The 14,410-nt window shown below is 42.0% G+C and overlaps 1 protein-coding gene across 1 annotated transcript in view; it reads right to left on the bottom strand.

Moving 5' to 3' along the window:
* The window catches only part of LOC134677474 (leishmanolysin-like peptidase), a 148,039-nt gene that overhangs the window by 6,724 nt on the left and 126,905 nt on the right, over nucleotides 1-14,410 (bottom strand). Inside the window, exons 8-17 of the mRNA XM_063535956.1 lie at nucleotides 13,954-14,091; nucleotides 12,906-12,971; nucleotides 12,329-12,452; nucleotides 11,735-11,836; nucleotides 10,976-11,163; nucleotides 7,088-7,220; nucleotides 6,132-6,291; nucleotides 4,864-4,958; nucleotides 1,296-1,367; nucleotides 27-158 (exon numbers count right to left, since the gene is read on the bottom strand). Coding sequence (XP_063392026.1) covers nucleotides 27-158; nucleotides 1,296-1,367; nucleotides 4,864-4,958; nucleotides 6,132-6,291; nucleotides 7,088-7,220; nucleotides 10,976-11,163; nucleotides 11,735-11,836; nucleotides 12,329-12,452; nucleotides 12,906-12,971; nucleotides 13,954-14,091 — 1,210 coding nt within the window. The remainder of the gene's footprint in view (nucleotides 1-26; nucleotides 159-1,295; nucleotides 1,368-4,863; nucleotides 4,959-6,131; nucleotides 6,292-7,087; nucleotides 7,221-10,975; nucleotides 11,164-11,734; nucleotides 11,837-12,328; nucleotides 12,453-12,905; nucleotides 12,972-13,953; nucleotides 14,092-14,410) is intronic.

A 14,410-nucleotide genomic window follows, 5' to 3' on the forward strand; every position in this document is an offset into this window, starting at 1 on the left:
GACCGCTGCTCTATGGTCTTACTTACCTTGAACTCATCGCCGCATACCTCCCTACAGGGCGGGCAGACCACGCCGCCTCTGTGGAGCCAGCCCCTCTTTATTATCCGGATCTGCAGCACCTGGCCCGCGTGGAAACAGGTGTAGGAGTAGTTGCCCACCTGAAAGAAACACTCCATTTATTTATTTATTTATTTTATTTATTTAGAAATTTAATTCAGGCAACAAGGCCCATATTACAAATACCTTACAGACTAACATACATATGTATTTTATAAACTTAAAACTAAACACTATTTAGTCCATTAGTGACAGCCGTAGCAATTATTGCTGCAAAATCTATTTTTCTAAAAAGAAGATTCGATAATATTTATTAATATAAATTATTAAAGGACATGAACAGGAATATAAAACTAAAATTAAAAATACCTATCAAAAAGTGCCTTCGGGAGGGTGCCCAACACGCAGGCACCGTTCCCGCGCTGGATTGCAATTGCAATTCTCTACGCGAGAAACCTGCCTGCGCGGGGGTCGCCTTGTGGAGCATCTGTGCGCGTCTGCCCCACGAACCAAGCTTCGAGACGCCAAACGCGACGAATTCGTATTGAGCGCCGAGATAGCTGTATTTGGCTACCTTTTTCACGAGTAAATAAAATAAACATTCTTCTTTTTGGCGGACACTAATTATTATTATTATTAATAATTGTTATCGACAATTTAACATCACCCTAGTTGTCAAGCTATGTAATGTTAGTTAATGTAATGTACTGGTACCTATTACCTAATTCATTTAACTATAAGTTTATCGCATGTTCAATATTGTTCACATATACAAGACACTTATATAAGTTGTGGTTACCTATAATTAGATAAGCATCAGTCATGATTGTTATATAAATTTAAGAGCATGTAAGATGTATTATCTGTTGGTAATCCTAAATAAAGAAAATAAAAAAAATAAGACACTCGGGAGCGTCAAAAGGTAGCCAAATACAGCTGTCTCGACGCCCAATACGAATTCGTCGGGTTTTTTATTTATTTATTTTATTCACGATTACCTACATGGTACTTGTAATACAGTACATTTTAGAGTAAAAGAAAAAGTATAAGGCCCACTTGCACCATCCCACTAACCCGGGGTTAAGCGGTTAAACAGTTAACTTAGTGTCAAATTGTACTGGTATCAGTGGTACCCATGGTGGCATCAGTGGTATCAGTGGTGGTAACCATGGCAACTCCGGGTTTAACCGGTTAACCCCAGGTTAGTGGAATGGTGCAAGTGGACCTAAGATAAGTACCACAATATGCAGGCGGCCGCTTTCGCACTTATACTTGTAGCACCCGGAGCCCCAGTGCTGCCATTCTCGTATCTGGAAGGAACAACATAATTCATATTTATTTACGAGATTTATGATTACTTATAGATTTGTACAGGACAGGTCTGAAATACAGATGTAGTGCATAATTATTTTCCTTCGTATTTGCATATACATAGTTAGACCAAGAAAAGTCTTGAGCGATTATGATAACCCACGCAGTGCAAGTGTTATTTTAAACGTCAAACTTCTATGAAATTATGACGTTTAACTTGCGTGGGCTATCAAAGTCGCTGCAGACATTTCTTGGTCTAACTATATAGGTACAAATACGAAGGAAAATAATCTATTTTATAACGTGTCATGCTATTTCAGTCAGTCTCGGTACAAAAAGTATTGAGGTTGGCTGAAGTAGCATGACAAATACGAACGCACTACATCTGTATTCAACCAACTTCAACCGTGTATTGTGTATTAGTAGGTACAGTAACATCTGGCAAGTCACAAACGATAGCTTTCACTTCACACGGTTAATATAAATAAAAAACCGGGCAAGTGCGAGTCGGACTCGCGCAAGAAGGGTTCCGTACCACAATGCAAAAAAAAAAACAAAAAAGCAAAAAAAAAAACGGTCACCCATCCAAGTACTGACCCCTCCCGACGTTGCTTAACTTTGGTCAAAAATCACGTTTGTTGTATGGGAGCCCCATTTAAATCTTTATTTTATTCTGTTTTTAGTATTTGTTGTTATAGCGGCAACAGAAATACATCATCTGTGAAAATTTCAACTGTCTAGCTATCACGGTTCGTGAGATACAGCCTGGTGACAGACGGACGGACGGACAGCGAAGTCTCAGTAATAGGGTCCCGTTTTACCCTTTGGGTACGGAACCCTAAAAAGCATACCTAACTATACCATAGAAAAATAATAGTACGACAAGAGTGCTCGCTACATACATCAATTTTGGTACCACCGACCGGAGAGTCTTATGTTGTTAAGCATTAGAGTTTCCGGTCGGCGCTACATCTATTGTCACTTGACAGTACTACTACTACTACTGCTTCTTAGCAGTACCAAAAAGAATAGATGGTACAGAGGGGTCCTGTCATAGTCAATTTTGTAGTCACGGTACATTTACTGCCATCTATCGACACACGATTAAAACTTAAAATAAAATTAAAAATGTATGAATTAATCAAAATATGTTTACGGATAAATGATTTTTAATTTTTATTGTTCCATACTGACCCATGTTCTTTCACTGATATGTGTTAAAATTGTTAAATATCAAACGGTGTCCTCAACGCCATCTAGCCGAGAATAGGCCAAAGGTATAAATTATAATGGCGCCATCTATTCGAGAATGACTTATTCTTGATATCCGAGGCACGTTTTTTTCTTAGACTTTATTTATCTTATACGGAGTTTAATATTTTAAACTTTCGCGTTTTGAATACATATTAACTCACATTATAGACGGGTCTAACGCGAATTATATTCAATTACCTTTATTTACCGACGTTTCAGCCAGTCAGCCGCGACCACGACCAGTGAAACCTGTGTCGAAACGTCGGTAAATAAAGGTAATTGAATATAATTCGCGTTAGACCCGTCTATAATGTGAGTTTATACGGAGTTATATATCTCTGGCAGTACTGATAATTCCGCTACTCGATGCTATAGTTCGTTTTTATTAGCATTAGAAATAAGGTAAACAATCTTGATGTGTCTTTTAATTGAAAACACACATTTTAAAAATAAGTTACGGCAAATATGTAACAATTATGAATCTAAAACGATCATTTATATTCTACTGCTTTCAAAAGCAATAGTTTCTGATTTTTAAAAAGCGTTTTTCAATTAAAAGACATGTCAAGATCGCTTACGTTCTTTCAAGTTCTTTCTAATGCTAAAAAAAACGAACTATAGATGTTAACTATGAAAATATTAGTCTTAGTGGTACCAAAACTGATGTATGGAGTGAGCACTCTTGTCTTACTCTACGACTATCGGCCTTTACGTCTATTGCAGACGATTTATGGTGTAACATACATTACACCGCCTGGGACGGAGTTAAGAAAACGCAGGGATGCTCAGCACCTGCATTACCCTCTCGGCTTCATTGTCTTATGCCACAGGAAAGGCGAGCCACGTGTGGAGACAGGTCAGCTGCAGGAATCTGCCGCATATTTCAGGTTGGACCCTACTCGCGCCTTACGGAAACTCCATTCCGGGTTGTATTTTGGAGTATCCTTCTCCTAGATGGATTGCAAAACAATGCTAAGAGGACCATCTCCCCTGTGACAAAATAGCTTCTTACTTCGTTTGTGGACTTAGTCGCCTCGTACGACACCCTATCTTAAGTGAAGGTTGGCGCTATTCTAAAGCCGGCCACCACACGGCACAAATGACTATGACTATACTAAATAAGTATTTCGTCAGGCGTAAGCAGGATTATTGAAGTAGATAAACAATTTATACCTTCACACTTTTTAGCGTTTTCAAAAACAATTTTTCGGCAAAATACAAAAGGAATTAGCGTTCAGCTGTTTTTGCGTCACTCAGTTGCGTACCTCGAACATATCACCCGCGATCCAGTTCCAAAAGCCCTGTGTGTTAGAACTCAAAGTCACTGCTTAGGGCCAGTTGCACCATTAATTAACCCGGGGTTAACCTGTTAAACCTGGTACCAGTACAATTTGACACTGGGTTAACGGTTCAACCGGTCAACCTCGGGTTAGTGGGATAGTGCAAGTGGCGCTCAGGACCCTTAGGTAAGGCACAGAATAAATAATAGTACTAGATACAGAAGATTCACTCTCTATAAGTTCGTTTTTTCTAGCATTAGAAAGAACTTGGAAGAAGGTAAGCGATCTTGACATGTCTTTTGATTGAAAAACGCTTTTTAAAAATCAGTGACTATTACTTATGAAAGCAGAAGAATGTAAATGATCGTATTAAATTCATAATTGTTACACATTTGCCGTAACTTATTTTTAAAATGTGTTTTTCAATTAAAAGACACATCAACATTGTTTACCTTATTTCTAATGCTAAAAAAAAACGAACTATAACAAACGCGTCTGTTACGATTAGGACAGATAAGGCCGGCTAGGTGGCGACAGCGCCACGCGCGGCTTATGGCTAGCCACCAAAATTGGTGGGACGGATTTACTTGTAGCTACCTGTTGCAAAGCGACGAAATCGCGGAGTGACGCCTGCGGGTCTACCGCGAACCACGTTCGACGTGTTGTCTCCCTGTCACACTTACGTACGAATTTACAAATAAGACAGAGAGGCAACACGTCGAACGTGGTTCGCGGTAGGCCCTCTGGTATTGGGTACAATGAGGGATATTCGGTTTGACTTCAAAATGGCGAAGTCGTCTCGAGTTAATATGCATAATCCCACGATACACGTGCGAATAGGTAATTCGCAACTCGTGTTGATTTAAAACACTCCCTTTGGTCGTGTTTTAATTTATCGCCACTCGTTGCGAATTTCCTACTTTCCGCACTTGTAAATAACTGTGATGGTCTACGAACTGACCTGCCGGCAAGACTTCTGCTCCCACACTCGATCGCTATGGTCGAAGCACTTGGAGTGAGCTCCGTAGTTCTCCAGAGCGAAGTTCACGTCAGTCTCTGTAACAATAATAAAATAAATAAATGAATAAATAAAATCACTATATTTCAGACACATGTCCAAATAAAAATTATGCTAATCCTAATATAAAATAAGAGTTGCATAATAGGCGGGTCATCCAATAATTACGTCACACGATTTTCTAGTTTTTTTACCCCTCCTTTTCCTTTTTTTCCCTCTTTTCCTATGACAAGGAGGAGCCTTTGTCACATTTGGTCACATTTGACAAACTCCTCCACCCCTGGTGTGACGTCACATTTTTTCAACGAAATCTGCAAATCGAGTAAGTATTATTAGTATTTTAGCAAAACATTTTTGAGAAAAGAATTTTTAGTAAGTTTATAACGCAAAACTGATTAGGATAGAAAATGAAACGAATAAAAAAATTAAACGAATATAAGTTAATGTGACGTCACAAAGTTTGTGTCTCCCCCTGACATATGGAAGGGGTTCCCCTTATCACAACACGCCACATTTTCTTAACCCTAAACGTGTGATGTAATTAATGGATGACCCCTTACGTATGAAATGAAATTGTACAATTTTATTAGGTAGGCGTCCGGTTTTTATCTGGACTTTTTTATGGACTTGTGTTTATATAGTATCTGTCATTCGGAACTCCATAAGCGCAATGAAAGAAACGCTAACGCCATCTGTTAGAATATTGTGGTACGACGTTGAGACGCGCACAGACTTACTGGGTGTGTTTTCTTCATATTCGCAGCGACTGCCTCTGATGAGAACGCTCTTATGTCTCCACGTGAACTCTTGTAGATAAGGGCAGTCAGCTGGGGACACGGAGCCTCCATAGTGGCATATAGTGCTTGGACTTGTGTTTATAGTAACTAACATTCGGAACTCCGTAAGCCCGATGTAGGACGCTAACGCCATCTGTTAGAATATCGTGGAACGACGTTGAGACGCCACAGACTTACTGGGTGTTTTCTTCATACTCGCAGCGGCTGCCTCTGATGAGAACGCTCTTGTGTCTCCACGTGAACTCTTGTAGATAAGGGCTGTCAGCTAGAGACACGGAGCCTCCGTAGTGACATATGGTGCATGGACTTGTGTTTATAGTAACTGTCATTCGGAACTCCGTAAGCCCGATGAAAGAAACGCTAACGCCATCTGTTAGAATATCGTGGAACGACGTTGAGACGCCACAGACTTACTGGGTGTGTTTTCTTCATACTCGCAGCGGCTGCCTCGTATGAGGACGCTCTTGTGTCTCCACGTGAACTCTTGTAGATAAGGGCAGTAGTCCGCGAGGGACACGGAGCCTCCGTAGTGCGCCTCTTCGCCTGGCGCCACGTTTGGGAGCGTGTCGAAGTGCTGAAAAGTAAAAAGATATAAAATATGTACGTAAATAACTTTATTACATATTTTGTCTGAGTTTGTTTACTTAGAATAGGAGGTTGTGGGAGCGCTGGTGGCCTAGCGGTAAGAGCGTGCGACTTGCAATCCGGAGGTCGCAGGTTCAAACCCCGGCTCGAACCAATGAGTTTATCGGAACTTATGTACGAAATATCATTGTAAAAGTCATCATGGACATCGTTTTCTAGGTTCTCAGGGTTGCAGATTTTGAAGCCCATGCGTATTCAGAACCACGTAAGTTGTTTAAAGGTCCTAACCCAAATTTGAATAGATATTTAGTAAAATACCTGATAAGCTCTAGGCAATATGTTCTCATGTCGCACCAGCTTACAGAGCACGACTGCCGAGCGCCGTGGTGAGCATTCTGAGGGCCTACCGCGAACCAAGTTCAACGTGTTCCCTCCCTGTCACACTTAAGTACGAAATTACAAGTGCGACAGAGATGCCCTCAAAAGTCATCATGGAGTTCGTTTTCTAGGTTCTCAGGGTTGCAGATTTTGAGGCCCATGCTTATTCAGAATAACGTAAGTTTTTTAAAGGTCCTAACCCAAATTTGAATAGATATTTACTTACATAAGGCCAGGTCAACTGTCAAGAGCACCCTAACCCGGCGAGCGTGTATGAGGAATGTTATGAAAGTGAAGGAAGCGAAAGAGGTATGTCAGGATCGTAGCAAGTGGAAATCCGTGGTCTCTGCCTACCCCTCCGGGAAGTAGGAGATTATATGTATGTATGTACATATTTGGTAAAATACCTGGTAAGCTCTAGGTAATATGTTCTCATGTCGAACTAGGTTACAGAGCACGACTGCCGAGCGCCGCGGCGAGCATTCTGTCCTTAGCGGGTCCCCCTTGATGCGTTCACAAAATGGCGCTGGGTTCTTACGCCTGAAAAGAAAAGTAATTATAAAATATTTGTTTAGCAAATAGGTATCGTTTGTCAGTGAAGCATAAGCTGAGCTGAGAAAATCATACAGATCAGGGATGTTGCGGATGCAGATTTTTTGACGTCCGCAGATGCGGATGCGGATATTTAAAGCCTCACATCCGCGGATGCGGATGCGGATGTCATGATTTGGTACTTAAAAAACGTCAAATATTACATTTTTAGCATTTTTTATTAAAAAAAAACCAAACGTTTAGTATTGGTCGACATCCGCGTCATGCGGATGTTCCGCATCGATTTTATGCGGATGCGGATGTTGAAAATAATGCGGATATTCCGCGGATGCGGATGCGAATATTCGCAACATCCCTGATACAGATGTAGGGATAACTTCGTATTTTCACTGAACCGTACGAATGTCTCTTGCTATTTCAGTCAGTTTCGGTACAAAAAGTATTGAGGTTGACTATAAAATGCATACGTCATAATTTCAGAAAAGCTGACGTTTAAAAAAACAATTGCACTGCGTAACTATCAAAATCGCTGCAGAGAATTCTTGGTCTAACTCTATTTCTTGAACGATTGCAGCGCCATCTGCTTTAAGCTTTACGCGTTTATATAAATATATGCCTTTTTATTACTTATTGTAAAAACCAACTTACTCATCATATTCCTTTTCAGAGATGCTTGTAAAGATAAACATGGACTTTAAAACTTACTTATTACCAAACAAAATGCAAGAATACAGCCCTAATATTAATTTTGCAGGTTTTATTTATATATAATCTATATATCCATCAACAACAGACGGTAAAAAATAAATAAATATTACCTACATAAGGACATTCTTATACAAATTGACTAAGTCCCACGGTAAATTCAAGCAGGCGTGGCTCACTCCGCGATTTCGTCGCTTTGCTACAGGTAAAAGTACATACGTTCCACACAAACTTTGGGGAAAGCCATAAGCCGCGCGTTGCGCTGTCGCCACCTAGCGGCCATATCTGTGCTGATCGTAACAGACGCGTTTTGTTAGAGAGTGAGTCTTCTGTTCCTAGTACTATTTTTTATTCTGTGGCCCAATAAAGCTTGCATCAGTGTTGTGGGTACTCAGACAACTATAAATATAATATACAAATACTTAAAAATACATAGAAAACATCCATCACACATGAACAAATATCTGTGCTCGTCACACAAATAAATGCCCTTACCGGGATTCGAACCCAGGACCATTGGCTTCACAGGCAGGGTAAAAATTATTGGACATCTGTTACGGCACTACAACTTTAAAACCATCATAGAAGGCAGGATAAAAGAAAAGAGCGGCAGGGGCTGACCAAGACCAAAGGACATATGTATGTAACTTCGTATAAGATGAATAAGGTCCAAGGAAAAAACGTGCCTCGGAAATAAAGAAAAAGTCATTCTCGGATAGATGCCGCACACACCTTTAGCCTATCCTCGGCTAGATGGCGTGACGACACCGTTTCATATTTAACAATTTTAACACATAGATATCAGTGAGTGAACATGGATCAAAATGATATAAAAAATAATAAAATAATTAATCCATATATATACATTTTTTTGATAATTTTATACGTTTTCATTTGGAGTTTTAGTCGTGTGTCGCTAGATGGCAGTAAATGTACCGTAACTACAAAATTTACAATGACTGGACCCCTCTATACTGTCTATTCTTTTTGCCAAGACGTAGCTATGTGGACCAAATAAAAGAAAAAGCTGGTGTCGTGTCGTATCAAGAGGTCAAGAATATGGCATACGAGAGGGAGAAATGGAAAATATCTCAACGACAAGAAGAGTGGGAGGCCGGAGGCCTATGTCCAGCAGTCGACGTCCTCTGATATGATGATGATCATGAGCAGGTGCCAAACAGTGTTGCCAACTTGGCATAAATGATGATCTGGCATATTTTCACTGGCTTTGGCACCAAAATTTTCCATTTAGCATCTGGCATATTTTTTAGCATAAATTTAGTCTAAGCCAAATTTGCACCAACTTGGCAGCAACAATATGCACCATCGCCTTATGTGGATCATATTTTCACATGAATTTTGACTTTTGTGGACGGATGGACGTCGACGGACTACATAAAGTTGGTCAAGCAGATCTTCATCCAGTAGAAAAAGGCGGCAAATTTGAAAAAAATATGTGTTTTAAGTGTCTAATTTCAAGTGACATCAGAATATTTGAGTATATTATTCAACAAAAAACTTTGGCATAATTTTGGCATAATCTAGACACTAGTCTAGCATTTTTTCAAAATCTTAGTTGGCAACACTGGTGCCAATGGGAAGGGCGTGTAGTTTAAAACAGTTTAATTCTACAGTTAATAACTTACTCCGTTGTATTATCCGAGGTATCGCTTGGAAAAGAGAAAAATCTTTCAATTTAGGTGTACAGTCAACAACAGAGCTATGAATACGGGCAAAGTGTCAAAAATATGTATACAGTACTTCATTGCCTGTACATTAAGGTCGTGTATACATATTTTTGGCACTTTGCCTGTATTCATAGCTCTGTTGTTGACTGTACAACAACAGTACTACCTACCAAGATGAATATTGAAATTATTTATATGAGTAAGTTTCATGATCTGAGATTTATTTAAATTAGTATTCAGTCCAGCCTGTAGCTATTGGTAAGACCATGGTACAATGTGTACAGCTAGCTGCAAAAGTGCATACCCATTTTATAAATCAAATACATTCACAAAGTGAGCATGCACTTTAGCTGGCTGTATATGTTAACGCGCAGCCGAGTCCGCGGCCCCAGTCTAAAGGCGCGGCCACACACGACGTCGTAGCGAACTGGCAGCCGAGGCCGCGGCCCCAGTCTAAAGGCGCGGCCACACTGTAGGCAGAGACTACAATATACAAGCTGTACCTCAACCTTTGTGTGTTCAGCCACTGCTTGCACGACGTCGTAGCGAACTGGCAGCCGAGGCCGCGGCCCCAGTCTAAGGGCGCGGCCACACTGTAGGCAGGGACTACAATACAAGCTGTACCTCAACCTTTGTGTGTTCAGCCACTGCTTGCACGACGTCGTAGCGAACTGGCAGCCGAGGCCGCGGCCCCAGTCTAAAGGCGCGGCCACTCTGTAGGCAGAGACTACAATACAAGCTGTACCTCAACCTTTGTGTGTTCAGCCACTGCTTGCACGACGTCGTAGCGAACTGGCAGCCGAGTCCGCGGCCCCAGTCTAAAGGCGCGGCCACACTGTAGGCAGGCGACTACAATACAAGCTGTACCTCAACCTTTGTGTGTTCAGCCACTGCTTGCACGACGTCGTAGCGAACTGGCAGCCGAGGCCGCGGCCCCAGTCTAAAGGCGCGGCCACACTAGGCAGAGACTACAATACAAGCTGTACCTCAACCTTTGTGTGTTCAGCCACTGCTTGCACGACGTCGTAGCGAACTGGCAGCCGAGGCCGCGGCCCCAGTCTAAAGGCGCGGCCACACTGTAGGCAGAGACTACAATACAAGCTGTACCTCAACCTTTGTGTGTTCAGCCACTGCTTGCACGACGTCGTAGCGAACTGGCAGCCGAGGGGGCGGCCCCAGTCTAAAGGCGCGGCCACACTGTAGGCAGAGACTACAATACAAGCTGTACCTGAACCTTTGTGTGTTCAGCCACTGCTTGCACGACGTCGTAGCGAACTGGCAGCCGAGGCCGCGGCCCCAGTCTAAAGGCGCGGCCACACTGTAGGCAGGTGACTACAATACAAGCTGTACCTCAACCTTTGTGTGTTCAGCCACTGCTTGCACGACGTCGTAGCGAACTGGCAGCCGAGGCCGCGGCCCCAGTCTAAAGGCGCGGCCACACTGTAGTCCGCACGGTACCAGCCCGTGTCCTCCATTAAGGCGAGGGTGATGCGGCTGAAGACAGAGTTCTGCGTGTGGGTGCCGGTCATCGCTTCGTTCTGGAAAAAGCAAATATTTCAATGGGACTGAAAACTGGCAAAGATATTACGAGTATACTCTGGCAAACCCACTTTGTCAGTAGAAAACGTGCAAAATTAAAATTTCTTAAATTTTATTAATTGGCCGACTTTTTCTATGACGGAAATGGCTTGCCAAACTATATAAATAGCGCCAGAATCGGTTTTAGAGTTAGACCAAGAAAAGTCTGCAACGATTTTGATAGTACACGCAGTGCAAGTGTTAATTTAAACGTCAAACTTCTATGAAATTATGACGTTAAATAACACTTGCACTGCGTGTGCTGTCAATATCGTTGAAGACTTTTCTTGGTCTACATCTACCTGTCTTTAGTTTTGTTCTATGAGATCTGGCATAAAAAGCTAGCATCCAGGTCATAAAATAAATAAATAAATACAGAGTTTGACTATGATACTATTCATAGATATTGTAGGAGTGTAAAATCTAGGAAAAAAACGTTTTTACAACCGAATTAGATCGCACTATACGGCGGCGCCATATATCTTGTGGTACCTCTTCCTCTTAATATACCTCTTCGACATCTATACTGACCTCGAAGAGTCGTTTCTCCCAGTGCGTGAGCGCAGTGCCGTCCCCCCCTTGGTCCTCCAGCTCTGCCCCCTCCAAAGTCGAGCAGTTGAAGTGCTCTCGGACCTACACATAGGGGGTGAATTACGATTATGAACTTTATTTTAAAGTTATAAGGTCCAATTTTAATTCTAACACCCTTAAGGCCACTTAAAATAAATCGCATAAAAATCGCTTCGGGCATAAATCGTCTGCAAAAGACGGAAAGACCTGTGATGATAAGGGCCATTTGCATCATCCCAATAACCCGGGGTTAACCGGTTAAACCGTTAACCCAGTTTCAAGTAGTACTGGGTAACCAAGATAACTCCAGATTTAACCGGTTAACCATGGGTTAGCGAATGGTGCGAGTGGCCTTTAGATAGTAAATCGAATTTTGATGTCAGGAGAACCTCTTAACCACTCTCGGCGTGACGATCATATAAAAAGTCCAACTTTATAGCTATCACAGTTCATGAGATACAGCCTGGTGACAGACAGACGGAGATACGGACAATGGAGTCTTAGTAATAGAGTCCCGTTTTACCCTTTGGCTACGGAACCCTAATAAAAACGAACCTCTTTGACGACTCTCGGCGTGACGATCATATGGAAGGTGCGCTCGATGTAGCCGCCGCGGATCATCCACTTCTTCCTGGTGACGTTCCGCACAACGCGGTCCGACCACTTGTGGATCTGAAGTCTAGAAAATGAACAAAATACGTGACGTTTCGGGGTTGGTCCCATAGTAAAATGAAATTGCCCATTTGCTAGCAGAATGAAAGATTCATAATGTTTGTACAAGCTCTATATGTTCTGTCTTTATTTATGTACCTATATAATATTATATATGTAATATAAGTATGTATATTTACATGAATGTATGGTTTGTTATTTCCTATATGACGTACCTATATTTGTTGTTAAAGTAGCACCGCCCACAATCTCTCTGCTTTGCCTAAAGGTTGACTGGTAGAGAGTGCCTTATGGCATTAAGTCCGCCTTTTGTGCTGTAAGGTTTTTCTTTTGTGCAATAAAGGTTAAATAAATAAATATATAAAATTTGCTCAGTATATTCCCAAAACCTCCCTGGCAACGGGAATGCAGTTATTTTTTAGCCACCTGGATAAACACAGAGATTCATTAGTTTCCTTACTCTTCATCGAGGGGCGGATTTCCCGTGTCCGGTCGTCTCTCCATGAGCGGTTCGCCGTTGTCGTCTCTGAAATTAAATAACAAATGTAGGTTGAACACGAAAATCGTAAGTTTAGACATAGTATTAGAAGGAGTCTTAAGAACTAGTAACGTATCTTGTCATCGCCAGGAGAATGACGTTATCATCAGGAAAATGAGGTTATCGCCAGAAGAAAGAGGTTATCGTCAGGGGAATGAGATTATTACCCAAAAATTAGGGTTTACATGTAGAACGCGAACAGAGCGTCAGAGACACGCTATAGCCCAGCGCGTGTAACATTTCGGGCTGCACGGTGGATAAGAGGCTCGGGAGGTCGCAGTGCTTGGTGGACAACAAGTTCACAAGGAGAATGTGGTTATAGCCAGGGGAATGAGATTATTGTCAGGAGAATGAGGTTGCGTCGTTTACTTTTATTTTGTAATAAATAGTACTTCAGAGTATTGTTACCTGTGGACAGCGAAAAGAGTACATTTCGTGCTTCACTGCGGACAAGAGGCTCGGGAGGTTCCAGTACTTGGTTAGCCAGGAGAATGTGGTCGCCAGAAGAATGATGCTATCACCAGGAGAATGACGTTATCGTCAGGAGAATGAGATTATTGCCCTAATAATCAAGTTTTACCTGTAGAAAGCGAATAGAGACACGCTAAAGCCCCGCGCGTGTAAAATTTCGTGCTGCACAGTGGACAAGAGGCTCGGAAGGTTCCAGTACTTGGTTAGCCAGGAGAATGTGGTCGCCAGAAGAATGATGTTATCACCAGGAGAATAACGTTATCGTCAGGAGAATGAGATTATTGCCCAAGTGATCAGGTTTTACCTGTATAAAGCGAACAGGGACACGCTAAAGCCCAGCGCGTGTAAAATTTTGTGCTGCACAGTGGACAAGAGGCTTGGGAGGTTCCAGTACTTGGTTAGCCAGGATAATGAGGTCGCCAGAAGAATGATGTTATCACCAGGAGAATGACGTTATCGTCAGGAGAATGAGATTATTGGCCAAGTAATCAAGTTTTACCTGTAGAAAGCGAACAGAGACACGCTAAAGCCCAGCGCGTGTAACATTTCGTGTTGCACGGTGGACAAGAGGCTCGGCAGATCGCGGTACTTGGTGGACAGCTCGCCGGGACAGAAGTTGGCGTGCCCGGCCACTGGTCTGTAAATAATTAAGTACATTTATAAAATAAAAAGAATTAGAAACCCGTCAAAGGGTAAAACAACATATTCTTACTGCAGGTGATTATGGTGCAAGTAAAACATCTTTATGTACTTATATCAGGCGTGTCTCACTCCGCGATTTCGTCGCTTTGCTACAGGTAGCTAAAAGTACATCCGTTCGGCCCCAATTTTGGGGTTTGCCATAAGCCGCGCGTGGCGCTGTCGCCACCTAGCGGCCAAATCTGTGCTGATCGTAACAGACGCGTTTTGTTAGAGAGTGAGTCTTCTGTACTTAGTACTATTATTTATTCTGTGCT

Source organism: Cydia fagiglandana, chromosome 26 (assembly GCF_963556715.1).
Source record: "Cydia fagiglandana chromosome 26, ilCydFagi1.1, whole genome shotgun sequence".
In the NCBI taxonomy this organism is placed as follows: Eukaryota; Metazoa; Arthropoda; class Insecta; order Lepidoptera; family Tortricidae; genus Cydia; species Cydia fagiglandana.